This window comes from Mytilus edulis, chromosome 7 (genome assembly GCF_963676685.1).
Source record: "Mytilus edulis chromosome 7, xbMytEdul2.2, whole genome shotgun sequence".
Lineage (NCBI taxonomy): Eukaryota > Metazoa > Mollusca > Bivalvia > Mytilida > Mytilidae > Mytilus > Mytilus edulis.
Window position 1 is genome coordinate 42,325,665 of NC_092350.1, and position 27,106 is coordinate 42,352,770.

The 27,106-nt window shown below is 34.3% G+C and overlaps 1 protein-coding gene across 1 annotated transcript; it reads right to left on the reverse strand.

Moving 5' to 3' along the window:
- Positions 1 to 6: 6 nt before the first annotated feature.
- On the reverse strand, positions 7 to 25,463 carry LOC139481505 (uncharacterized). Its single transcript, XM_071264880.1, has 4 exons — positions 25,374 to 25,463; positions 24,818 to 24,908; positions 16,001 to 19,481; positions 7 to 9,506 (listed from the first exon to the last, which is right to left on the reverse strand). Exons 2-4 carry the CDS (start codon positions 24,842 to 24,844, stop codon positions 1,402 to 1,404), a joined length of 11,613 nt encoding a protein of 3,870 aa, XP_071120981.1. The 5' UTR covers positions 24,845 to 24,908; positions 25,374 to 25,463; the 3' UTR covers positions 7 to 1,401.
- Between the last annotated feature and the right edge of the window lie 1,643 nt (positions 25,464 to 27,106).

Here is a 27,106-nt window from a genome sequence, read left to right on the forward strand (position 1 = left end):
CATCAGTGACGCTCGAATCTCAACTTATTGGTTCCCAGTTACACGATGTTAAAAAAGAAAAATAACAAATGGACACCTTGAAAAAAATACTAGAATTGTCATGACATATAATTAACTTTTGCCATTGTAAATTCATTTAAAATAGATACATATGAGAGTATATAGTGTAAATCTAATACTTTCTACATCATGTACATCTAATTATTACAATGAACAAAAAATAGAACAGTAATTATATATGTTTTACTAAACTAACAGTACTTGTATACATAGTTCATTTCATTGAAATATTTAAAGCAAATGTAACGAGAGACGGCATAAAACAAAGAGTCTTTATATCATAGTTTTCGAAGAAGAGCATGTTAGATGGCGTTAAAATAAATACTAAGAACGAGTATCTAGATTTTAAGAAAACAAAACACATAGTTATCGATAAAGTGGACTTGTTGATGTTTTAAATTTGATTAAAAGTTATAGAGGTGAGACAGCAATTGGCCATTTCAGAATTTAAAGAATCATGTGTAATTTCATTGCTCGTACTCAAAATGAAAATAACGTCACATCATTGGTTAAATTTCCATTGTTTATGACATTGTTAACCAATCAGGACGTTTTGGTGTACTCTTTTGAAAATATTACACAGGATGCATTAGATTCTGAAACGACGAGTTACTACTATAAAGGGGAGACACAAAGTTATTACACTGCACTGTCCTTGTCAGAAAGTTTACATCTGTTCTTGCGTAAAAGAAATTAAAAAACAAACATTATGCAACTTCAACTCAATACATTATATGATAATATCATAACGTCCTTAAAAGAACGCTACTTGAGATACACCAAATATTGATGAAAGATATGCAAAGCGATATGAAAATTAAAGACCTCCTTTTAACTGCAGCTTGTTAAAATATCAATTTTTTATTAGTTTTCATCCATAACATATATTAAAGCCAAAAGATGTTTATAAAAAGTTTTAAATATTTTATGGATTAATATATGCATGCAGACCACAGGCACTCGTCTCAGAATTTTCCCCCCTATATACCTTTATATAACATATTAAGGTATATAGGAATTTTTTTTCTGAGACAAGTGCCTGTGATGCAGACACCTAGATCATATCCTACTTATAAACTAACTACATGTTTACAACTTTTACCTTGGTCATATGTTTGTCAATGATCGCACGAAGTATAAAATTTGTTTTTGAATAAAACATAATTATTTTACAATCGATAGTAAGTAGGGTTCCCTCAAATTTGTCATATTCAGTTTGCTCTTTAATCAATCAATATTTTTTATAAACTGTTCATTTTAAATCAAACTTTCTTTGAGTAGAATATATGACTATTATACTACTATTTGTTTTGTTCGTGAAATCCACACACGTTTGATTAATTAATTGTTTGTAGACGGCGGAGGGTGTGGAGCCGGGTCTTTTAATATATTTCCAAAAGATTTGAAGCTATCTACTCTCTTAACTTTATCATGAATAGTTTGTTTGTAAGGTTTGTCGACATGTATCGTTTTCTTCAAATCACGAAAAGATCTTTCGACCTGTTGAAATGATTGAGTTTTATATGCATTCTTATTGCTATGTATGAGATGTTCAGCAGCAATACACAATTTGTATTTTTCGCGTTCCAGGCCTACAATGAATTTATCCCTGTGATCGTCTACATCTAAGTGATATCCCATTGGTGAATAACAATTGCTCAAATCCATATTTTCTAGCTGTTTCTTTGTTGGTAACATTTCAACGTGTTTTTGTATACCGTTCAGCATACTGAACAAATGGTTTTCTTTGCATTCCCAGACTTTATCTGTTCTCTGCTTGTGAAAGTCTTTCGACCCTGATGTCAAACCACCTACGTTTGACGTTTTTATTTTTACACCTTCCTCATTTGCATCCTTTGACCTTGAGAATAGAGCACCAGCATGACCCTGCAACTTTCCTTCCCGTATGAACACAACATAACGAGTGTCAAATCTACAGTGATAGTAAGCTTTCAGATAATCAACATCTTCTGACTTATCTCCAAACTGTATCTCTGTTGGTTCCACATATTTAGGACTATTCTTTATACAACTTTCGGCTATTTCAGATACTAACACATGTGTTTCAAACAATTCATCGTTTCCTGTCGCCTTTTCAGAGTTATTTGAAAGCTTTGATTTGTCTCTTTGCGATTTAAAAAAGTACTCAGATTTTTTTATTTGCCTACTGATTTCAATTTCTCCGTTTTCATTTTCATTTTTCATTTCTTCCCAGATCTGGTTTTTATTTTGTCGTGTAGTAGGAAGTCCTCTTTTCTGTAATTCCATTAATATTTTATCTTCTTTGGTCTGTTTAGAGATAAGTAGCAATCTTCCTTGTTCAATTATTTCCATTGAGGTTGGATTTTTTTTCCTATCATGAACTACCCCACCACTTCCTCCTTTGATAATAAAATGTTCGTGGATACCTTGTTTTATATTTCTCCGAATTTCAGGGTGCGTTCTTATTGTTTCTGCAATGTGATCCCTTTGAAGAGGCATCCCCGTTTCTTGCGTAACAGCTTCTAATAAACAGTCATAATGCCTAGATTCGCCATCCATACTTTTTGGAGATATAAAATGGCCAATGCCAGTTTCAGGATTGACATGGAATTGTAATGTTATGCATCCCTGTTCCCCACAATATTTTCCACAAGGCGTAAACTTCTGAGGCATAGTTATTGCGTCTCCTCCAATGGTTTCAATGTTAATAATAGCACCTGTAATCTCGGAAACAGCTTGAACTGAGTGTATACCTAGTGGAATTCCTTCTTTCACAATGTCAGCAAACAAGTTTGGGTCCCTCGTATTCTTTAATAATTTTAGAAGCTTCTTAGTGTACTGTAACTTTATTTCGTCTTTCGTTTCAGTTGGTGCTTGCTGCAGTTCAGACTCGTGTCCTGCTTTCAGTCGATTGAAATCACTTTGATGAAGGCATGTTTTCCCATAACGGTACAATTTACTGATGCTTTTAGTTATTTGTCTAGTTATCTTGTATCCTACTTTTTGTAACAATGGCTTTACCACTATGTCTTCTAACTGCATTTCTAGATATTTGGTAACTTCAGTATTAACCTTTTTTATAACATTATCTACCTGAGCTGATGCCCACGACTCGCAATCTTTAACCTCTACATCTCCGTCTTCGAATTGTAATTTCGCAACAATCTCATTGTTAAATTTTTCCAAGATTGAAGATCTCAATGTACCGACTTCTTGGACAGCATTTACAATTTTAATACCTTTTCCAATTACATTGACAATCTTGGCTATTTTGCTTAATGTTTCCATTCTGGAGTCTCCACTATGCCCCAATTTTTCCATTGCTTCACCAAGGCCGTTACCAAATGCATTAGCAATTTGACCAAATTTGCTCAGAATCATCGAAACATCAGATTGCTGCAAAGGTAAACATTTGTTAATAAACTTTTCAACAATTTGTTCTGCATTTTGCTTGCCAACCTTTCTAACAAGAGTAGAAAGCGATTCTGTCAGTATTTCAATAGTTTTTAATGCTACCTTTGGTGTACTCTTTGTTATTTCGCCACAGAATTGAACCAAAGATGCTCGCAGAGTTTTTTCTATCACAAAGTCGACACCTTTATCCACTAACTTCATAGAAGCTACTTCAACAAGTTTCTTTCCAATTCGTTTAGCTGCAGCTTTCGCCAATAATCTTTTGGCCACGCCTTGTTTCAAAAGTGCACTTCCAGATTGATTTTGCAAAAACTGACCGCCTATTTTGTTTCCAAATCTTGAAAATTTTGACCCTCTTGCAGCAAACGCTCCGATACCAGCACTGGCAACTGTTATGGCTACACTCAATGCCTTGTGATGTAAATATGACTGCATTGTACAGTGTCCCGAAATCATGCATTCAACTGCAAACATAATATCTCCAACACCTTCACTTAGCAAAGCATTTGCAACGAATGTACCGGTTCCAACTGAATAGATTTCAATAGCAAGTGCTAAGCCTATTTGAATCAGTCCTATTGCTAGGATACAGAACATCTTGAAAACTGATTTGAATGTCCACTTTCGTTCCTTTATGACAAGAAGATCACCAAAACCGTTGTTTGTCATTGATAAAATCTCATCATAAAGACCTATGAGTTGCTCCTCTGTGCAACTATCTGCTAACGACTGGAGTTCAGTGTCAACATTATCAAATTTAGCCAGACCCTCTCTCCAACTTTCAAGCTTCGCTACAAAACCGGATGTATTTTGATAATTTTGAAGTCGACTCGATATGAAGCATTTAATTTCATTCTCAATGCCTCTTAATTCTTGCTTCAGTGATGTTTTCTTTAGCGAGTCGTTTTTAATAACAACTGTTAGGTATTTCAAATCTTTGGAGTCACTTCTAACGCAGATCATTTTATCAATCAAGTCTCTTTCTATTTCAGATGCAGTAAAAAATTCTCCTTGGCACAGGTCATAAATCTCGGAACTTAATATTTTTGGTAGCTCACTAAAAAAGCGTTTGAAATACTCTCCGAGTATTAACCCTTCATCTAAATATATTCCTTCGTCATATAAAACCTTCGTTTCTGATCGTGTAAAGTTACGACATTTCCCACTTTCAATTCTGGAACTTACTATTTCGATTAGTTCAGACTTTTTCTTGTCACACTCGTGACCATATAAAAACTTTAATTGTTTTGTCATTTCCTTCTCTGAAATGTTTCCCTTTACCTTAAAAGGTGTTACTACGCCAGCTTCCAGTAAATCTCCAAATAGTATATCATGTGGTCGAGAAAAAAGATCTATTGGTAATTCTAATTCCTTCAAAAGATGAAATGTACATATACGGTATTTTGAGTATTTTGCAACTATGTTTCGAACTTCAGTTGTGTAATTGCTAAATGAAGACAGCCAAATGCTTCCCAATTCCAGTGTTAGTAATCGTCCGTCAATAGAAAGAATCTCATTTGCTACCAATTGATCGAATATAACCTTCGAAGTATTACTGGATACACCCATTACTACAAATGTGTTACATCCAACATGATCAAACTTTGGTAATCTACTATGCAACATTTTCCCCTCTGATTCTGGTGCTAAAAGTGCAAATGAACAAGTAGATACTACCTTTTCTCTTTTCAACACCTCAAAGATTTGACCAAATCCTAAATCATCTTTAAATGTGTCAATACGAATGAGACTTGCTGCACCAGCGAGGATTTTGTCTTTTTGATCTGAGTACAAGAAAATGTGTTTCTTAATATCAATTTCAGAAACGACACTTTTGCATTCAAGCGATTTCAATATATCTATGATTTGCATAGGTATTATGTGACGAGATCTTTGGAAGTCTCTATCATGCAATAAAATATAATCTTTTGTGTCTTTCAGTACACCCTGATCTATCAGGAATATCCACAGTTCCTCCCTACTTGGAAGAATATCTTGAAAGTCGTCAGCTGTTACACGGGTTTTGTCTTTAAGCTGATTAAGCTTTGAATATATTTCTTTGGAGTACAACTCGTAGCTCTCTGTAACAAATTGCCATGTGTTTTTTTCGGGGGGAAATACCCGAACTTTATGGGGAGACAGAATTCCCATTGTGTCTAAATCTCTGAAAATCATATTTGCGTTCAGATGACCACACGTGGCATCTACAAACATAGTAGGTTCTATGGCATATCCATTCATAGAATCGATTGAGTCTATTATTTTGTAATATATCTGTATAGCATTTTCTTTCTGTTGGACATATCCATCCGATACCGTAAATATCTCTCTTTTGTTGGTGTACTGTGAGCTGATGACGTTTACTATTTGCACTGCGTTTCTTAGTTTTTCTATACGTTGTTCAATCAAATATTTACAAATTCCAAATATATTTCGGACGATTTTGAAATCATCACATGTAAAATCACCTCTTTTTAATAGGCAGTGAACTTTGTAGTAAAGTGCAGATTCTGAAAACGATGGGTCACAGTCTATAACTTTATCAAAGAAAGTCTGTGCGTTGTTATATTCTTGCGATGACGTTTTTGCTTTCCCTGCCTTAACCAATTGCGAAGGACTATGCAGCATCATTGTCATTTTACTTGAATCATGATTGACCCATGACACATCTATTTCCTGTAGAAACTCACCGAGACTGTTATTTATTGATGAAAAATTTCCTGAAATTTCCAAGGAAGTTTCGACAGAGTCTAACCAAAACGCCCAGCGATCAAGTAGTGCTTGCAATATAACTTTTTGGAATTCGGACTCTGTCTGTTTCGTGATAAGCGTCTGTTTGAGCTTGTCGTAGAACGTTTGAAATTTCCTGAATAGTCTTTCTTCAGCACAAATAAAAGTTTCATACCTCTGTTGTATTTTGGATATTCTTTCATTTTCTGATGTGTCACGTTGTATTTTCATCCGTGAAATGGTAAGGATTTCGTTGGTTTTGTGTTGTCCTTCCATACATTCACAAATTATCAACTGACCTGATCCGTGTTGGCCCTTTCTTGCCGCTCTTCCGAATGCTTGTTCTTCTATGCGGAGATTTGATGGCAAATATGTCAAAATGACATGGAGTCCTCCAAGAACACTGATATCTTCACTAATTCTTATATCAGTTCCACGTCCGGCTAGGTTTGTAGCTAGTATGATACAGCCACTTTCGAGTTCTGTTTCATTTTTCAGAATAGACAATTCGCAATAACTGTTCTTATATACATGAGCATTAACTCTATTTTTCTTAAATTCTTTTTCTATTTCATCACAGGAGTGTATGGTCTCACAAATGACTAATACTGGTCTATATTTCGACAGAGAAACAGCTGTCTCTGTTATCAATTTCACCCATTTATCTGTCGAGTCGCATAAATAGGTGTCATGTTCAACAAACTTTGGTTCTTGAAATGTTGGAATTGTAATGTAGCTGACATTGTACATGTCTTTTAGCAAGTCCCTTTCTTTCTGTGATCCAAGTGTTCCTGTTAAACCAAACAAGTTATTATACAGGCGAAAGAAGGAAATGTTTGACATAAACACAGCCTTTAAACTTTCTGAAGAAATAGCACATTTATATTTTAGTTGTAAAAATTGGTGCAGACCAGAATTCCATTGCATGTGGTACTGTTCAGTCCCAGTGTCAATATCCATTATAACAATGTTCACATCTTTTCCTCTGTCATTTTCTGTTCGGTCTATATCAATAATGAAGTGTTTGCCTTCTTCCATATACTTAGCATTAAATGCATTTCTTATCCAAGTGTCCAGATGTCTATTAATGAAAGATTCTAAAAATTTCGGAATCTCAACCAAAATTCCCTTCCTGACCGTATCCTTCAGCATGCTGATGACATGCCCTGCTGTGACACCGTCATTAGTTGTACCATTATTTCCAAGTTGATTAAAACGTGCGTAGCTTCGTGTTAGCAACCGCCCTTCACTGTCCATTATATTTTCTTTTTTCAACTTGTTCCATATTTCATGGACATTTATTGTATTTTCTGGCGGAAAACATTTACTTATATCTGTCATAGATATCATACCATACATTGCATCAAGCATACATTGACGTACACTTTTACGGTCGTCATCTGTTCCAATCATCTCTTTCGAATTAACAAGTGACCAAATGTACGTGTACACGAACTCAATGGCATCAATTCCAGCAATCTCGTGTGACAAATACAAAACTGTCTCGCCTCTATCAAGTAACATACTGTCTACCTCATCTACAATTACGTTCTCTCGATATCGTCCTCCTATTATGTTCTCGTCGTAAAATTCTGTCAACAGAATATCACGTTGAAATGTCCCTATCTCGCCATATACTACGAATGACAAATATGCGTCTTGTCGGTCATGTTTATCCTCACTGCAATTGTTCGACACAGAAATCTCAAATAAGTCAAAAATGTCTTTATTTATCTCGGAGTCCCGCTTTGCAAGTACAGAAGAGCTTGTAATAATATCGACCTTTTCACCTTGTAATACCTTTAGTATGGACAGAACAACTATTACAATTGTTTTGCCTTCTCCCGTTGACATTTGTTGTAGAATTCCTTTGTGAGAAGCATCTAAATCAAAGAGAAAAGAAATAATAGATATTTTTTGTGTGTTGCGGAGGCCATAACCTCTTTTCAATGTTATTGCTCTTTCTATTACAGCCGCTATTTCTGTGAAAATTTCGGAGAATCGCAATCTACGTGACTTTAACTTCTGCTTACATACTTGCGACCAAACTTTTATATCATTCTGAGTAAAAGATAATATATTTCGAGTTGTATATTCATTTTTGTCTTCATCCTCTTCCGTAGTATTGGTAAGCACAGTTGATGGTTTGGAACTTCTCTTATTTATTTGAGCTAAGATTGATTCTATTGTTTGTACTTGATCCTCCGTTAATGTTGTATTGGAATCAGCTTTCATGATTGACAAAATACAATCTCTCGTTCTAATACCATGGTGAATAAAGTTATCTCCAAAAATTCTACTTGCTTCTTCTGAAGATTCGACCAAGTACAAGTCCTCTATATTTATACTCAAACTGCCAGTATAAAGCCTTTTCAAAGCAGACAGAAATATATTTTGTTCAACAGGATAAGTCTTGACACAATGGTAAACCTTATTAACAAATTTCTGTCCATTTCTGTTGATGATTTGACTACTGTAATACGCAGCATCTAACAGCTTTGATTCATCCTGCCAGGAAAATGGAAGAGACTGAAGCGAATTTATATTTTCATTCCATTTAATTTGATATGACCATTCAAATATGTTTGTCTTTTCCAATACTGCTAGCAAACTTTCATCAACTTCTGGGTTCAATGTTTCTAGAGATTCCACTATGACGTCAATCGTATGGTTTGTCATTAGTTTTCCTTCGCCAAGTTTCGACAGATATCTACAGAGAAAAAAATATACATTGTCCCCATGTACCTTGCTAAGTACATCTCTACATATCGATTCATCCTCGAGATCAGACCGAATCATCATTTCTTGAATTAACCATTCGAAAATCCAGTTCTCTGGTTTAGTTGTGGCTATCATTCGTAGGCATTGTCCGTTTTCGATGCACTCCCCGTTCTCGAATAGGCTCATCAAAAGCCATAATAGAAATTCTTCTGAAATTTGACAACACTGATTAATAAGACGATATCTTAAACATTTAAGAGTTAGGGAAATATTTTCTGATTGTATATAATGTAACTTCTCTATTATGCAGCAAACGTCGACTTTGTTTGTACTGTTTGATTTTGCCCATTCTAACAAAGCAGTTATGTCACTGTCACTTTCACTTTCACTCTCATTGTCCTTCTCTATGTTTACATCATTCAACGCTTTACAATTTCCTGATGCTATAAAACTAGTTTCCAGATCAGACTCTTTTGAAAATGTCGCGTCAGTTTTGGACTCTTCTACAATTTCAATATCGGAGTCAAGTTGACCTTCAATATCCATTTCACTGCCGGAATCTGATTCCGCGTTGACTGGTTCGCTGAAAGCCTCCACGTCTGAAATGATAAAATTGAAAATAGAACTATCTATTAAATAAACTCATCATAGATACCAGGACTTAATTTTGTATTTACGCCAAACGCGCATTTCGTCTACAAAAAGACTCATCAGTGACGCTCGAATCCAAAAAAGTGAAAAAGGCCAAATAAAGTACAACAGCAAGTCGTCCCTTACCTACATTAAATATGTTTTATTTTTGTTCTTACCTATTTACGGAAAATAATGTGGATTCTTTATTATGTGTAGGATACCAATTTTCATGGACTTCGAGGGTAAACTTGATCTACGATTTTTTATGTTCAACGATGTAAAACTTATTCTTATAATCCATGAAATCATTCTTCAATGAAAATACAATGTTTCTTCAATCCACGGAAATTGGTACCCACGGAAATTTATGAATCCACTGTGTTTTGTATGTTCGTCAAACATTTCTGATTTTCACGTCAAACATATATTGGTCTTATCAGAGATATGTAAGACTCTAAAGTTTGATGGTACTCTAAAGAACTAAGGTAACGCTACAGTGCGATGGTCTTTGCTATTGTGCAATGGTGTCAGACGCTAAAGTGTGATGGTTGTTTCTTTTTAAGGCGATCAGATAACACGCTAAAGTGTGATGGTATGACACGCTTAAGTCCGATTGTGTAAGGGCAATGTGGTTCAGAAAATGGTTTTCGTTTGTTACTGAGTTCCTATTAACTTTTCGTTTCTTGTTTTATTTATATATCAAGTCGAAGTTTTTCTCTTTTGGATTCTTTTACATTGGTAATTGTATAACCGTATATAGTTTGGAATACGATGCGGTGTAAGACAATGATCCGCGTTAAAGGTTCTACTTTAACATACAGTTGCATATATTAATGGCATTCGGTCTTGAATAGAGAGTTGTCTTATTGGCAATCAAAGGATGATACTACATATGCTATCTAGTTGACGTATATTCCTATGTGACGTTTACATTTTCTGACGACAAACACGCGAAATTGTGAATGCGTTTTTTTTTAATTTGATAGATGCTTTTTGTGCTTTTTTGTTAATGTTTGTTATGAGATTGTAACACAGTGATGACTGCTGTAACCATATTTTGACTATTTTACCGAGTATGTCTGGTTTGTTCACGCATCGTTGTAAAAATAACGGGGTTTGATGGGACTGTCATAGAAGTGAGGGTCTAGCACTATAAAACCGGGTTTTATCCAACATTTTCTACATATGAAAATGGCTGTACCAAGTCAAGAATGTGACAGTTGTTGTCCAATCGTTTGATGTGTTTTATCATTTGATTTTGCCATTTGTTTAGGAACTTTCCATTTTGAATTTTCCTCGAAGTTCAGTATTTTTGTGATTTTACTTTTTTTCATTATCAAACAGAAAGAACCATATTGCATTTTTTTTTTAACTATTTAGTGAGGGAGTATAAAAGAAGATTTTTTTTGGCACACCAGATGTTTTGATAAAATTTCTTTTTACAATTCTAATGTAAACCATCGCACTTTAGCGTGATCATCGCGTTTAAGCGCCCTTATTGCACTTTAGAGTCTCATGAGAAACAAGAGGCTCTCAAGAGCCTGAATCGCTCACCTTAATTCTTTTGGTTAAATCTCTCATCAATGATTATTTTGGCTTTTCAATTTATTTAAATGTTTTTTGGATCGTCCTATTTTCTTCAAAAGCCAAAAAAAATAATCATTTTCTCCTATGTTCTATTTTAGCCATAGGAGCTATGTTTCTTGACATACAAGGAAATAAAATATAAAATTTATACTATATACTCTGAAACTCATTTAGCCTAAGTTTGGCTGAAATTGATACAGCAGTTTCAAAGGAGAAGATTTTTAAAAGTAAGTCAACATGATGAACAAATTGTGAAAAAAGTCTTTAAAGGGCAATAACTCCTTAAGGGGTCAATTGACAATTTTGGTCGTGTTGACTTAATTGAAGATCTTACTTTGCTGAACATTATTGCTGTTTACAGTTTATTTCTATCTATAATTATATTCAAGATAATAAACAAAAACAGCAAAATTTCCTTAAAATTATCAATTCAGGGGCAGCAACCCAACAACAGGTTGTCTGATTCATCTGAAAATTTCAGGGCAGATAGATTTTGACCTGATAAACAATATTACCCAACGTCAGATTTGCTCTAAATGCTTTGGTTTTTGAGTTATAAGCCAAAAACTGCATTTGACCCCTATGTTCTATTTTTAGCAATGGCGACCATGTTTGTTGATAGATCATAATTTCGGATACAATTTACAAACTAGATACCCTAAGGAACATTCAGTTAAAGTTTGGAAGTATTTGGCCCAGTAGTTTCAGAGGAGAAGATTTTTGTAAAAGATTACTAAGATTTACGAAAAATGGTTAAAAATTGACTATAAAGGGCTATAACTCCTAAAGGGGTCAACTGAACATTTCCGTCATGTTGACTTATTTGTAAATCTTACTTTGCTGAACATTATTGCTGTTTACAGTTTATCTCTATCTATAATAATATTCAAGATAATAACCAAAAACAGCGAAATTTCTTTAAAATTACCAATTCAGGGGCAGTAACCCAACAACAGGTTGTCTGATTCATCTGAAAATTTCAGGGCAGATAAATCTTGACCTGATAAACAATATTATCCCATGTCAGATTTGCTCTAAATGCTTTGGTTTTTGAGTTATAAGCCAAAAACTGCATTTGACCCCTATGTTCTATTTTTAGCAATGGCGACCATGTTTGTTGATAGATCATAACTTCGGATACAATTTACAAACTAGATACCCTAAGGAACATTGAATTAAAGTTTGGAAGTATTTGGCCCAGTAGTTTCAGAGGAGAAGATTTTTGTAAAAGATTACTAAGATTTACGAAAAATGGTTAAAAATTGACTATAAAGGGCAATAACTCCTAAAGGGGTCAACTGAACATTTCCGTCATGTTGACTTATTTGTAAATCTTACTTTGCTGAACATTATTCCTGTTTACAGTTTATCTCTATCTATAATAATATTCAAGATAATAACCAAAAACAGCAAAATTTCCTTAAAATTACCAATTCAGGGGCAGCAACCCAACAACGGGTTGTCTGATTCATCTGAAAATTTCAGGGCAGATAGATCTTGACCTGATAAACAATATTACCCCTGTCAGATTTGCTCTAAATGCTTTGGTTTTTGAGTTATAAGCCAAAAACTGCATTTGACCCCTATGTTCTATTTTTAGCAATGGCGACCATGTGTGTTGATAGATCAGAACTTCGGATACAATTTATAAATTAGATACCCTAAGAAACATTCAGTTAAAGTTTGAAAGTATTTGGCCCAGTAGTTTCAGAGGAGAAGATTCTTGAAATAGTTTACGACGACAGACGACGACAGACGACAGACGACGACAGACGACGGACGACAGACGACGGACGACGACGGACGCCAAGTTATGGCAAAAGCTCACTTGTCCCTTCGGGACAGGTGAGCTAAAAAGCCAGCAAACTGTTGATTTCTGTGATTTTCTTCTTCGTTGAAAAACAATTCTGACAATTTCACACTTAAAAGGGGGACGAAAGATACCAGAGGAACAGTCAAACTTATAGACATGATAGATTCAAAATAAACCTAATTTAGGTATAGGAATCCAATGGGCAAAATCACGTAGGTCAAAGAAAAATGTCATTGTCGAACAGAAAAACAAAGACAAAATTTAAAAAATACTACGCAGAAAGGTAGTTTAAAATTATACAAGTGAAACTAATCCGTCGTCATCTGCCATAAAATACATAACTATCTTTATGGCGTTTGTAGACATTTCGTATTCAACTTTACTCAGTCAGATTATTATTAAAAAAACATGTAAAATATAACTAAATAAAATCAACTGAAGGGTGTTATGTGTGTGTTAAGATCAAGCATCAGGGAGTGTTGCTTATAGTACTGGGTAAATGACACTGCTGGTGCAGGTTTTCTCCACGAGGGTAGTCCAAAAGACAACACGTCTGGTTTTTCACATACAACGCAGGAAACAGTAAATAAACTCTTTTTGTTAAGGCTAACAAAGCGATTAAATCTTACAATTTTGTTTTTATGACTTGTATGCATCTGTTGAGTTTTACTTTGAAAATGCAAACATTCTTTTATTTTTTCCTTTACATTATATCAGAAATGAAATATTCTACTTTCCGGAGAAAGTAGAAGAAGACACGAAGACGAATTGAATCAGACGCTCCGAACTGCGTTGAATTTACAATTCGGTGACAAGTCGTACCCGGTAATGTTACTATCTATGAAAAGACGACAGTATTGTGGTTACAAACACTGGAATAACATAAACGGTACCAATTTTCCTGCACCAGATTCGCATTTCGAAACTAGGGTTAACTCAGAAAGTTAAAAGATCTTTTAGAGTACATACAATCTAAGACTCTCTCATCTTGTAAAAGAGGGACGAAAGATACCAAAGGGACAGTCAAACTCATAAATCTAAAACAAACTGACAACGCCATGGCTAAAAATGAAAAAGACAAACAAACAACAGCACACATGACACAACATAGAAAACTAAAGAATAAACAACACGAACCCCACCAAAAAACTAGGGGTGATCTCAGGTGCTCCGGAAGGGTAAGCAGATCCTGCTCCACATGCGGCACCCGTCGTGTTGCTTATGTGATAACAAATCCGGTAAATAGTCTAATTCGGTAGGTCACATTCAAAAAAGGGGGAGGGGATTGTAGTAACGACGTAAGGAACATATCCGATATCATATGTGAAACGGTTATTCCATAACGGTCAACCAACTCGTGATGGCGTCCGTAAAATTTACGAAGGGATGATTTCAACTTCACCATTTGGAACTCTTGGTTTAATAGCTTCCTTGTTAGCAGCAACCCTCTATCAAGAAAATCTTGATAGGAAATGCAAGCACGGGAATATCGTATCAATTGGGAGATATATACCCCGTATGCAGGTGCTGCTGGAATGTTGCTACTTAGAAATGAAAAGTTCACAATTGGAAAGCTGAAATCATCTCTTTTGTCGTAAAGTTTTGTCTTCAACCGACCCTCATTGTCAATTTCTAGATGTAAGTCAAGATATGAGTATAATAGTATTACAACTTTTGACTCTTCCACACTTTACACAAGTCTTCCCCGTTCCAAGCGAAAAGACTAATAGAAATAATAGTATTGCTTTGTTTTTAAAAAAAAAAAGTCGAACGTAGTTTTTTGTCTTGGGTAGAGATAAATCCTACTTTGTAAAGAATCACTCTGATTCAAACATAAAATTCTGTAAAACTGACATTTTCAAGATGCTTAATTTCTTGATTGACAAGATATTTATTACGTTTGGGGGACGTTTTTTTTCAAGACTGTCGGCATTCCAATGGGAACCAATTGTGTCTCGATTCTTGTCGACTTGTTTCTTAATTATTATTAGGCTGACTTCATACAGGAAGAAAGATAAGAAGTTAGCAATATTCTTCAACTTTACTTCCGCTATATTGATGACGTTCTCAAACTAAATAAAAAATAGTTTCAAAATCTGACTTGATGATTTGCTGAACGCATCTATCTTATCAAACTAGACATAAAGGATACAACAAATACAGTTAAGCTTGCCTCATATCTTGACTAACATCTAGAAATTGACAATGAGGATCGGTTAAAAACAAAACTTTACGACAAAAGAGATGATTTCAGCTTCTTAATTGTGAACTTTCCATTTCTATGTAGCAAAATTTCAGCAGCGCCTGCATACGGAATATATATATCCCAATTGAAACGATATTCCCTGGCTTGTATTTCCTATCACGATTTCCTCGATAGAGGGTTACTTCACAAGGAAGCTATAAAACCAAGAGTTCTAAATGGTGTAATCGAAATCCTTTCGTAAATTTTACGGACGCCATCACGAGTTGGTTGACCGTTATGGAAAAAGCGTTTAAGCGTTTAACATACAATGTATGTTTAATAGATGATATCGGATATGTTACTGATGTCGTAACTACAATCCACTTCCCTTTTCACCACGAATGTGACCTACCGAATTAGACTATTTACATGTTTTGTAATACCATGAGCAACACGACGGTGACATACGTGGAGCAGGATCTGCTTACCCTTCCGGAGAACCTGATATCACTCCCAGTTTTTGGTTGGGTTCGTGTTGCTTAGTCTTTAGTTTTCTAAGTTATTTCTTTTGTACTATAATTGGTCTATTAGTCTTTTTATTTTTTAGCCATGGCGTTTTCAGTTTATTTTCGATTTATGAGTTTTACTGGTATCTTTCTCCTCTCTTTCAAACTTTTTTTGGTTGTCACAATCAAGGAAAAGATGACAGGGATTGTGGTAATGACAATGTAACATATCTGTGGCAATATGTGATGCAGATATTCCCTTACCGTCAACCAAATCGTGCTAGCGTCCGTAGAACTTTCGAAAGGATGACCTCAGTTTGAACCTTTGGTTAAACTACAAAAATATCAAAGTTTCAGTTGTATATTTACCTTTAGCAACACACATTGTGGCATTTCCTCCAAACAAAGAAACGGTTCTCCGATAATCTGTTATCTCCTGCATAAGAGCATCTAATTGTTTTTGTACACTTTTCTCCATGGTTTTCAGATGTGACACATTTTCTGATTTGAAAACACTCAAAATTAAGTGTTTAAATAATGTTTTCAATCCAATCTGTAGATCATCCATTATTGTTCTAGAATAAGGATCATTCGGGTCCATTTCTCTTTCTTTTTCTTTTGTGTAAAGTCTGACAATTTCACCAACTTTCTCTAATAAATAGAACTTAAAGTTTGTCATTATTCTGTCCTCCCAATAGTTAACATTTAGGTTTGTCCAATTTTCTTCACAGAAAGGTTTCATACATTTGTTTTTGATCAGAAATATTAAGTCTAGAAAATATTCATAATGTTTTTCATCAAAACTATTAGGAATTGACATTTGATCTAAAATTGCAAAAATTGTACAAAGTTCTTTATCTGGAAATGCCTCTTTGGTTTCTATATTTACTGAAGTTAATACTGCTGATACTGCTGTTTCAACTTTCTGCATTAACAATTTCTCTAAATGATGATTTCTTTCGAATTTTGCCTTCTGCGTGTCATTGAAATGAGAATTCTTTTTAGCAATGCATAGAGGTGCAAGTTGTTTGCTTTGAATTTCATTCTTATAGTCATGTTCTCTGGTATCTTTAATCACCTTTCTTATGTGTTGTGTGGTGGCATATGAAGTAAAGTCTTCCATTCTTGTTGTATTTGCCTCAAAATTGTCTTTAAAGCTAATACTATCATCCTTCGAATAGAACATATGCTGGAATCTTTCTTGTATCTTCTTGAATACAATTGGAGCCTTTTTTGTCCTTGAGGTTTCCGTCATTCGGTTGTTACGCCTCTTATTACTTTGTCCCTTTTCCCCATCTTTACATCTCTGAAGTGCAGGATATTCAGATGCATTTCTTCTAATAGCTATATATTTTTCTCGCTTTGAACAATATGACATATCTGTTGTTGATGTTTCAGATACAACAATACTAAGATGTCCTGCATACACTCTCGTTGATCTTGCTTGACTTGGGCAAATGTGTGCTCTGTCGTTTCCCTTTTTGCCATTCTTACCACCAATTCCTCCTTTCCCGTCTTTTCCGTCAGAACCACACTGACCCGGGTGACATGAGGTTTTAATTGTACACATGTGGTTTCCTTTCCAATTTCTTATGTCAATATTTCCTTGAAACCCTCCTTTTCCTGCGGCACCTCCCTTCCCGCCGTTGCCTCCCGGAGTACCAGGAGTCCCCGGCTGACCGGAACAAAAACAATACGATTGCCTAAATGGAGCTCCAACCAACGATGGCAAAGACAGTAAAGCGCCATTCGACCAAACTCCATATTCTATTACATGATTGTCATCAGTAACTCCTTTCAGGTAGTACTTTCCACCGATTCCATATTCATTGGTATTAAAAAGACCTGTTGCTATTTCTTCAAATATAGTGGAAAACGAATTATTCTTTTTAAATGTTTGAAAATTATTAGCAAATGTAGCCGTGTTAGCGTGTGCAACGTCAGGAAATCTTTTGTTGAACACCTCTTCGGAAATCTCTTTGCCATCAACTCCATGTATTCCATCTGCACCTGTACCGCCATGTTGGCCGTCCGAACCATCCCCACCGTTTGAAATGATAGTCATATTATCTACATCTTTGAAAACATTAGCAATAATTTGAACGTTTCCACCACTTTCACCATGCATTCCTGGTTCGCCTGGGGATCCATTTCTGTCCGATTTAGTTCCATTCCGTGCCTTCTTGTAGTAGTGAGAAGGACCGTTTTTGCCAGAAACATCCAAGGAGTAGTGTTCTATATCTTCATCTACTATAAGTGTATCTGTGACAATAATGACGTTTTTACCTCTCCATTTGACGTCACAGTTTACACAAAAATATAATTCTGCATGTATTTCAATTTGCGAAAATGTTTCAAATAAATCTTGTTCTGCTTCAATTTTTTTATTTACTGTCCTCAAATCAACAAAAGTTCCCTTACATCTGATAATGTCCACGCCATATTCAGTGACGAAACTAATTGACATTTTTTCATAAAATCTCACACAAAGGCTTCCAAGGGAGATAACAAATGATTCGGAATGAAAATTCGACAATTTTAAAGCAAAACTCTGCAATTTTGACAAAGACCGATCATTTGTTTTGGATAATTTCTTGAGTAGATCATTCGCGTCCAATGCATTGTTTGATTTTTTCCATGCATTCTTTAAGTATTTTGGAAGTTTTTCTGATGTTTGATGCATATCAAAAACTATATTTTTCATATGGTTTTGTAATTCATTTAAAAAGTTTCTTTCGTCAATTTCGATTTCTTTTTCAGATGTTGAATTATAATGACAAAGATCATGAAAACTTTTCATAAATCGTAACTTTGTTTTGGAATTTAAAAGTGTAGCACATTCCTGAAGTTGTTCGTAATTTAGGATAGTATTGAATGGCTCTTTTATATCCTTTATTTCTGAAATGTTTTGGACCTCAGACCGCAGAATGACAAAACTAGAACCTTCAGTTTCTAAAATGTTTTGTAAATGTTTTAAAAATGTATCGGCAACACATTTAGCATACTTGAGTTCAATGTAGACATCAATGTCACGTGTTAAACTCTGACATACTGTCTTCATGGAATCTTTAATCTCTTCTAGTGTTTCACCCTTCGCTACACCACGTTGAATTCGTTCTTTTACAATTTCTTTCAAACTACCTATCCTGTTCATATCATGATCTATAAGGCTTTTTTCTCTTGTTATGGATGACTTCAGTAAGCCCTGAAAAATCTCAAGTTCATTTAAGAATATTTCATAGGTTTGCTGGGTAGTTAAAAGTTTGGACCATTCTACAGTTAAGGAGTTCATGAAAGAATGAAAGAATCCGTCATTGATTTCTTTCTGTATGGCAACTGGTATAAGCGAAATGTTTTGATCTTTCATTAGATGTTCTAACTCCAATGCTAATTCTGGATAAATCTCCAATCCATTTGTACATTGAAAGGAATCCAGAAATATAACGCGATCCTCACTAAAATTACAATGTATGGTGATAAAATGATTCTTCGGTGTATCGACTTGGACCATGACTGTTGAACAAGATCGCATATTTTTATTCTTAGCCAGAAATGAACAAGCATCTTTCCAGTGCATACATACAATATCTCCAGTGATATTTCTTTGCTGTTCTACATCTGTTCTCAGGCACCCTTCAATTAGTACATGATTGTCATCTACGTCACATGTTAAATTTGGATGGTCGTTAATCTCCAACTGTACATTTTGCAGTAGACGGTCGTCTACTCCACCTCTGCAGAAGTCACAATGGAAAGATATTGTAGCTTTTATGTTATGCAACAGACTAAGCTTTTTGGTTTGTTTTGCCGGGATTATTTCTCCAAATTGAAGGACGGCCAAAGGGTCCATCTGAAATAACAAAGCAAAGACACTTTATGGCAATTGTTCAAAATGTCACTTAAACTGGTTATATTTTAAGAGGCATATGTTTTTCTACTATTATGCAAGTTTGTCCAATTGCAATTAAACTCTGAATCCACCATTTTCTACATTAAAAAAAGCCTGTACCAAGTCAGGAATATGATAGTTGTTTTTGAGCTTTTGATTTTAAAATTTGATAAGGGACTTTCCGTTTATATTTTTTTCGGAGTTGGGTATTTTTGTTATTTTATTTTTGTGTATGTTAATAAATATATAAACACATATATATACCACGACTTGAGATGCACCTATCGTCTACAAAAGACTCATCAGTGTCGCTAGAACCAAAAAAAAAAGGTTCAAGAAAGTCAAGTGTGTTATTCTTATTGTGGCTATATGTATTGTCTTAGTATAAGAATGTGAAGTGTAAACGTCAAATTAAGAAGCAGCTTAACTACTAGTAAAACAAGTCTACTAAAATATACATCTGGGACGCATAATGTTATAGGTCTTTCCTAATCAAAGAGCTGGTAGCTCTGAGGTGGAAGAAGGTGAATAAAAGGTAACTTGAATTACCATAAAAGCAGCCCCACTAACCCAGCCTGCTTTGTTCCATTATCGTAATGACGTAGTTTTTTCTTCAAACAAGAATTTGTCATAAGTACATGGATTTCCCATCCGTACAATCATTTTCTATGTTCAGTGGACCGTGAAAATTAGGTAAAATCTTTAATTTGGCAGAAAAAATATCATATCATAAGGAACACATGTGTACTAAGTTTCCAGTTGATTGGCTTTCAACTTCATCAAAAACTACCTCGACCATAAACTTTAACTTGAAGCAGGACGGACTGACAAACCAGAAAACATAATGCCTATAAATGCGGCATAAAAATAGTAAGTCTTGTTACATACCTGCCAACTTTTGAAATTTCCCATAAGGGTTTTTAGTCCGCGACAACAATTTTAAAGGTTACAATTTTCAGCGAAGTATTTTGCACGATCTGGATTGTCTAGAAAAAGTGTCATATTTGTATGATGAGCTTACATGCCTTTTTCTTAAGTCTGTTTGCATGATTCTAGTTATTAAATCAGTAGAAAAGATGAACATGTTGCTAGCAGACCAGGGTTTATTTTCTTGTGTAAGAATATATGATGCTTGTTGAAATTTCCAATTTTGAATTATGCACAAAGATGAACCTTTCACAGGTTGGGAACAACGCTTCAAATGAGAGGTAACCCTCATTGGAAGAACATAACAACCCACTGTAAAAAATGAGCACCTTTATATTCATATAGGTTGATGAAACTTTCCCCAAGAACTATGCATCTATCAAGTATTAAATGGTCAAAACATGTCAAAAGAATATTGTGATATTTCTAAACTTATATCTTCTTTATTAATTTGACCCCTCATTTAGAAAAATTGTTCCAAACATAATGAATTTTCCCGCTTTTGAGTTAAAAATCTTAAAAATTTTCTTTTTTTTTCAACAGTAAAATGACCCCTTGTTTAAGGGACAGTCCTTCAGTTAAAGGACACCACTCATAATGGGGGGTGGGGTCCCAACCTGTTTGTTGGTTTTTGTGAAAAAAAGAATACTACATTGTGCTTTAAATTATTTAATTGAATACAAAAATGACGTATTATGTCAATAAACTAGTGAAAAAACTACTATTCAGTATTATCTTTATGGTAGTACTGCATCATTGAATTTTGTTAATCAGCCATGTTTTTATCCTTAAGCTGTGTAAGAACCCTCTTTGCAGATGAAAATTCACCTGCGGGAGTGCCATGTTCACGATTTTACAAGATGAAAACAACAAAGTTCAAAATCTAGCATGTTAGAATAATCTTCAGAGAAAACGGTTTTGATTGACTTATTAATTTGATCATGAGAAACACAGAATTTGATTGGCTGAACACGATTGTTTTACCTTGGGAACAAAATAAGGAACAGATGATTTTCACTGAATCGTGTTTTAGAGCTTTTTAACGATTTTTAATATGTTTTAATAAATGCAAGGACGTATTATAAAACGTCCTTGATAAGAGCGAAGAGAATGAACACAGGGCGAACGTACTATATGGTCGAAAGAACTCAGGACGAACAGACCGAGGGCGAACATGTAAACAGGGCGAGTCGACCCAATTCAAATTCACGCATGCGTACTACAAATATCTACATTAAAAGCATCCGGTTACAAGTTAACAAACAATGTTCATATAGATGAGATGAAATCTAATAATTTACATAAATAAAAGGGTACATATTTACGATAGTGATTTGTTTTTCAATCCTAATTTACAAATAAAAAGATTCAAATGCTTGATCATGTGTAAAAAATCGGTGTCAAAAATCGGAAGTTGTTATGAAACTGTAATGCACAGAAACGGATGCGGCATACGGAGGTTGTAACGGTTGTAAAGTCGGCACCATAGGTCTTCAGAAGACTTCAAGTCTTCTTGCACCAAAAACAAAATTATTTGACTCTCCGTAATCAGCAATATAAAAGAAACAGACGGGACAATTATGTACCTCTAACAAATGTTAAATTCAAATAAAATTTCATCTTACAAAATAAATGGTGAAAATGTCCCCATGGACATAGATGATGCCTCGGTTGCGTACAACATTATAAAGGGATATAACTCGAGAACTATAAAAGTGACGATACCCAAATTTTTAGTTGATCTGAGTTTTGTGGTAATAAGTATTGTGTGCAAGTTTCATAATATTTGGTTGGGGCAAACTTAAGTTACAGAACCGAAACTAAGAAAATATTTTTTTTCCATTTTTAAAGGGCCATAACTCAAGAATGGTTAACGTGACCACACCTTAATTCAAACTTGATCTGTATTTTGTGGTAGTAGGGATTGTGTATGAGTTTAATACATGCGGTTGAGGCGAACTTCATTTTGAGAACAGAAACTTTATTTTTTGTAGTGTTTCCATTTATAAAGGGACATAGAACGGTTAAAATAACGCCACCAAAATTCAAACTCGATCTGAATTTTTTTTGGTAATAAGCATTGTGTATAAGATTCATATCATTTGGTTAAGAAAAAATTAAGTTAGAGAAGGGAACTAAAAAATTTACATTTTTTCCATTTATAAAGGGGCATAACTCTAAAACTTTCTGTTTTCCCGTATGTTACTTAATAATGTACGTAGTTTTCTTCCATTTAACATTACATACAATCTGCAGTTAAAGTTCCAAAAACATTTATTAACTTCATAAAGTAGGCGAGACACTAGGTTCTGCGGAACCCTTTTAATTCTTTTGATATTTTTCGTACAGTTTAATTGATAATCCTTATTACTGTTTCTCTCTATCTATTGTATAGTTTTTGACGACCCAAAAAAAGGGTAAAAATCATCTTTCAATGGCAACAACCCCTCTACAATCAGTAAAACACCACTTAATAAATTCTGTGTATCCGAGGCGCTTTTCTAGATTTACCTTTATCAGATACGCTCAAAGGCGAATTTGTGGAAGCCAAAGGTGTAGAAGAACCGAAACAGGTGAAGAGCTTTGTGACCAAAATAGCTCTATATAATCTATATGTATTTATAAAGGGATCAATTGACAACTTCTTCCATTTTGACTTACTTGAAAATCGTATTGTAATTATCATGATACAGTTTCTATATATATCTTAAATTGTATCTACAAAAATTTGTAAAAATTATCTTCATGAGCAGTAACCCCTATAAGGGTTCAATTGACGATTTTGTGTATGTTCTAGAAATATTTTATAGTGTGTCTTTCTATATTGTAATGTTACACTATTGTTTCAGGTAAAGGTGAAGATTGGTACCTATTAAAGCGTTTAATCCTCGGCTGCATTTGTTTGCACCTGTCCTAAGTCAGGAACCTGATGTTAAGTGGTTGTCGTCTGTTCATTTGGTTAGTAAGCGTTTCTCGTTTTTTTATGGTTTTACACTAGTCATTTTGGGGGCTCTATGTAGCTTGCTGTTCAGTGTGAGCCAAGGCTCCTTGTTGAAGACCGTACTTTAACCTATAATGGTTTACTTTGTTAAATTGAGACTTGGATGGAGAGTGGTCTCATTTACAGTCATACCACATCTTCATATATTTATCGGCTTATTTGTAGATCTATTTCTGATGAACATTTGGCTATTACAATATCTCTCTATCCATTATTGGTTTCCCATAAAACGCCATAAAATAGGTAAAAGTTTCCATACAATTATAACTTCTGTAGGGTCGAATTGCAAATTCCAGAACTAGGATGTCGGCTCTCTGGCCTGTCAGGTTGGGTCAATTGGTGAATTCGTCCATTTGACTTTTTCTTAGATCTTATTGTTCTTGGTATTTTTGCTGTTTAAAATTTCATTTTATCTATAGTTTTCAAGTTAATAACAACAAATAAATGGAGAATGTTTCCATGGCCCCACCGCTTGTATATCATATAAAGTTATAAAGGGGCATATCTGAAGAACGGTAAAACTGACCCTACCCGTACTTGGACTGAATTTTATGGCAAAAATTATTGTGTTTAAGTTTCATAACATTTTGTTGAGGCAAACTTGAGTTAGATTGGTCAATACCTCATTTGGTGGACAGATAGTCCCCGAGGGTATCACCATCCCAGAAGACAGAAGTTCGGAACTGGCATAAAAATTCGGATCTTGCGTTATTAAAATTTGCTGTTACTAAATTTTTGAAATTAATTTAAGATTAAGCCCTTATTAAAAGAAATCATGTATGTACCTCATGCAAGGTTCTGATTCCTTGCCCGACTTTGTCTATACTTGTTTGTCCTTTTTGGTTTACAGCTCTTCGTCCTTTTTATAAGCTTTGTATTTTCAAATATTTTTGCCTCAACGACAGTGATTGTCAAAATGCGCATCGAAAAATTTGGTACCGTTTCTGTAATTAGTGAACGGAATCGAAAATTTTAGACTTTTTTTCAATTTATAAAGGAACACAACTCTAACACGGTTAAAGTGACGCCACCAAAATTCAATATGTATCTGTATTTTGTTTTTTGGTTGTTTATTTTGGTAATAAGCATTGTGTATACGTTTCATAACTTTTGGTTGAGGCAAACTAAAGTTAGAGAACGGAAACGAAAAATTCAATATTTTTTCCATTTGTTCTAAATGGGCATAACTGTAGAACGGTTAAAGTGACGCCATCAAAATTTAAACTTGATCTATGTTTTATGGTAATAAGTATTTTTATCACTTTCATAAAATTTGGTAGAGACAAACTAAAGTTTGAAAACGGAAACCGACTTTGGAGCGTATGGACGTACAAGGGTGCATAAAAATACTTCTTTTAAATAAACCTACCATTTTTCTCATACTTTCCATGTCCATATCTCCTCTATTTCGTATTTACTTCACAGTCCGTAATCTTTGATAGTATTTAGCATTTTGGAGTCTAAAAGAGTACAATTAGTAGAAAAATATATACAAGGTAGAAACGCGTTATCCTTAACAAGACAAGACTACTAAACTATAATTCAATCTAAAAGCATGCTATTGATAAAATAGATTGTTAAATCTGAAGAAACATTGATTATCGAAATGCGCATCTAGTGCAGAAAATTTGGTACCGTTTATGTTAATAGAGAACGGGAACGAAAAGTTCAGATTTTCCCCCCCATTTATACAGGAACATAACTCTAGAACGGTTAAAGTGACGCCACCAAAATTCAAAAGGTATCTGTTTTTTTTTGTTGTTGTTATAAGCTTTGTGTATAAGTTTCATAACATTTGGTTGAGGCAAACTTAATTAAGAAAATGGAAACCATTTTTAGGACGTATGCATGGACGGACAGGGTTACACTTAATTCCCCCTCCGCTACGACGGGTGTATAAAAATGCTTCTTTCAAATAAACCTACCATTTTTCTCATACTGTCAATGTTCATATCTCCTCCGTTTCGTGTTTACTTCACAGTCCATAATCTTTGATAGTATTTACCTATAGAGTCTAAAAGAACACAAATAGTATTAAAAAATATAAAAACAAAGGTAGAAACCACAGGCAGTTGTTTCAGAATGTTTTTCCTTATATACCTTAATATAACAAATGTATATAAGATATTTTTTTCTGAGACAAGTGCCTATGGTAGAAACACGTTATTGTAAACGAGACAAGACTACTAAACTATAATTCGATCTAAAAGCATGTTTTTGAGAAATAAATTGTTAAATGCTGATCCCACACATTTAATAACTAACCCATACAATTGTGTACTGTCGTCACAGTTATAACCATAGATTCTTTCTTTTTTCGAAGTAGAAATAATCCAATCAAATACACGTATTAAATTAAATGTATTTCTGGATGGGCTATAGATCATAGCAAAGTATCACAAAATTGTTATCACAATGGTAGTTTGGGAAAATTATAAATATTCGCATTCAAGTCGTCTCAAATAAAGCTACGGACCTTGATCGACAGACGAAATTCTGAACTTACACCAAGACAGAATTATAGTAGCATGAACGAGGGATAACGAAGTTTAAATGAATAGCTTTTATAAGCAGTTTTAGAAGAAATGAACATTCAATGGCGGATCCAAAACTTTTTGTAAGGGGGGCCCGCTGACTGACATAAAGGTGTGTGTGTGGGGGGGGGGGGCGGCGCGCTCCAGTCACGCTTCAGTGATTTCCTAAATAAGCAACCAAATTTTTCCCACAAAAAAGGGCGACGCCCCTTGGATCCGACTATGACATTGACAAATTATCATAAGATTGATAAGAAGATACAATAAACAAACACCTTGTAAGCCATGTGACAATAATATAAATAATATACTAGTATATATAAAACCAACAATGTGCAGACATACGTTGGTATTGTCAATAAAGACAATATGAATAAAATAAAATTCATGCAAAGACATACGTTGATTTGTCGATATCGACATCTTACATGTCATACACAGACAAAACAGGAGAAACTAAATTGTCTGTACTGATAGATATTTGGAACATAATTTGTCGACATACTTATTCAAAGTGCTAGTCAGGCACTTTCATTTATCAGTGTAATTTAGTAAAATTAAATATTGAATTTTATAAAGCATTACTATATAAGATATCTTATATAATATACAAGATATCTCATTTTATATATAAGATATCTTATATACTTTTTATCTCTTTAAGTTAATAAAATATATTATATATATTTTTTTATTATTAGTGTCATATGAAGCCTCAAATTAAAAAATAAATAAAAGGCATATGTTTTCATAACTAAATGGATAGTTGTCCTTATAAAACTTATGTACATATACTTTTTTCTGAAGAAAATTCTTTAATTTGTCCACATTTAGAAGTTTACATTCTTTAATTGCTTGCTTCCAGGAAGCAATTCGCCGACATATTTTCCGTATGCAAAGTGACCTTAGCATGACTCTACTCGTAAAAATACGGTGATCGCAATTCGCATTGATCTGTCATTAAAATAAACTATTATCTGACTTGTACATGTTAAACACGTGCTCACTATCCATGTCTTTGTTGATTGTTTACTATAAGGTGACAATCGGTAAACTACGGATTCATAATACGACAAATAATTAGCTGCCAAATTGACGATTATACGATATGTTAGCGTAAAAAA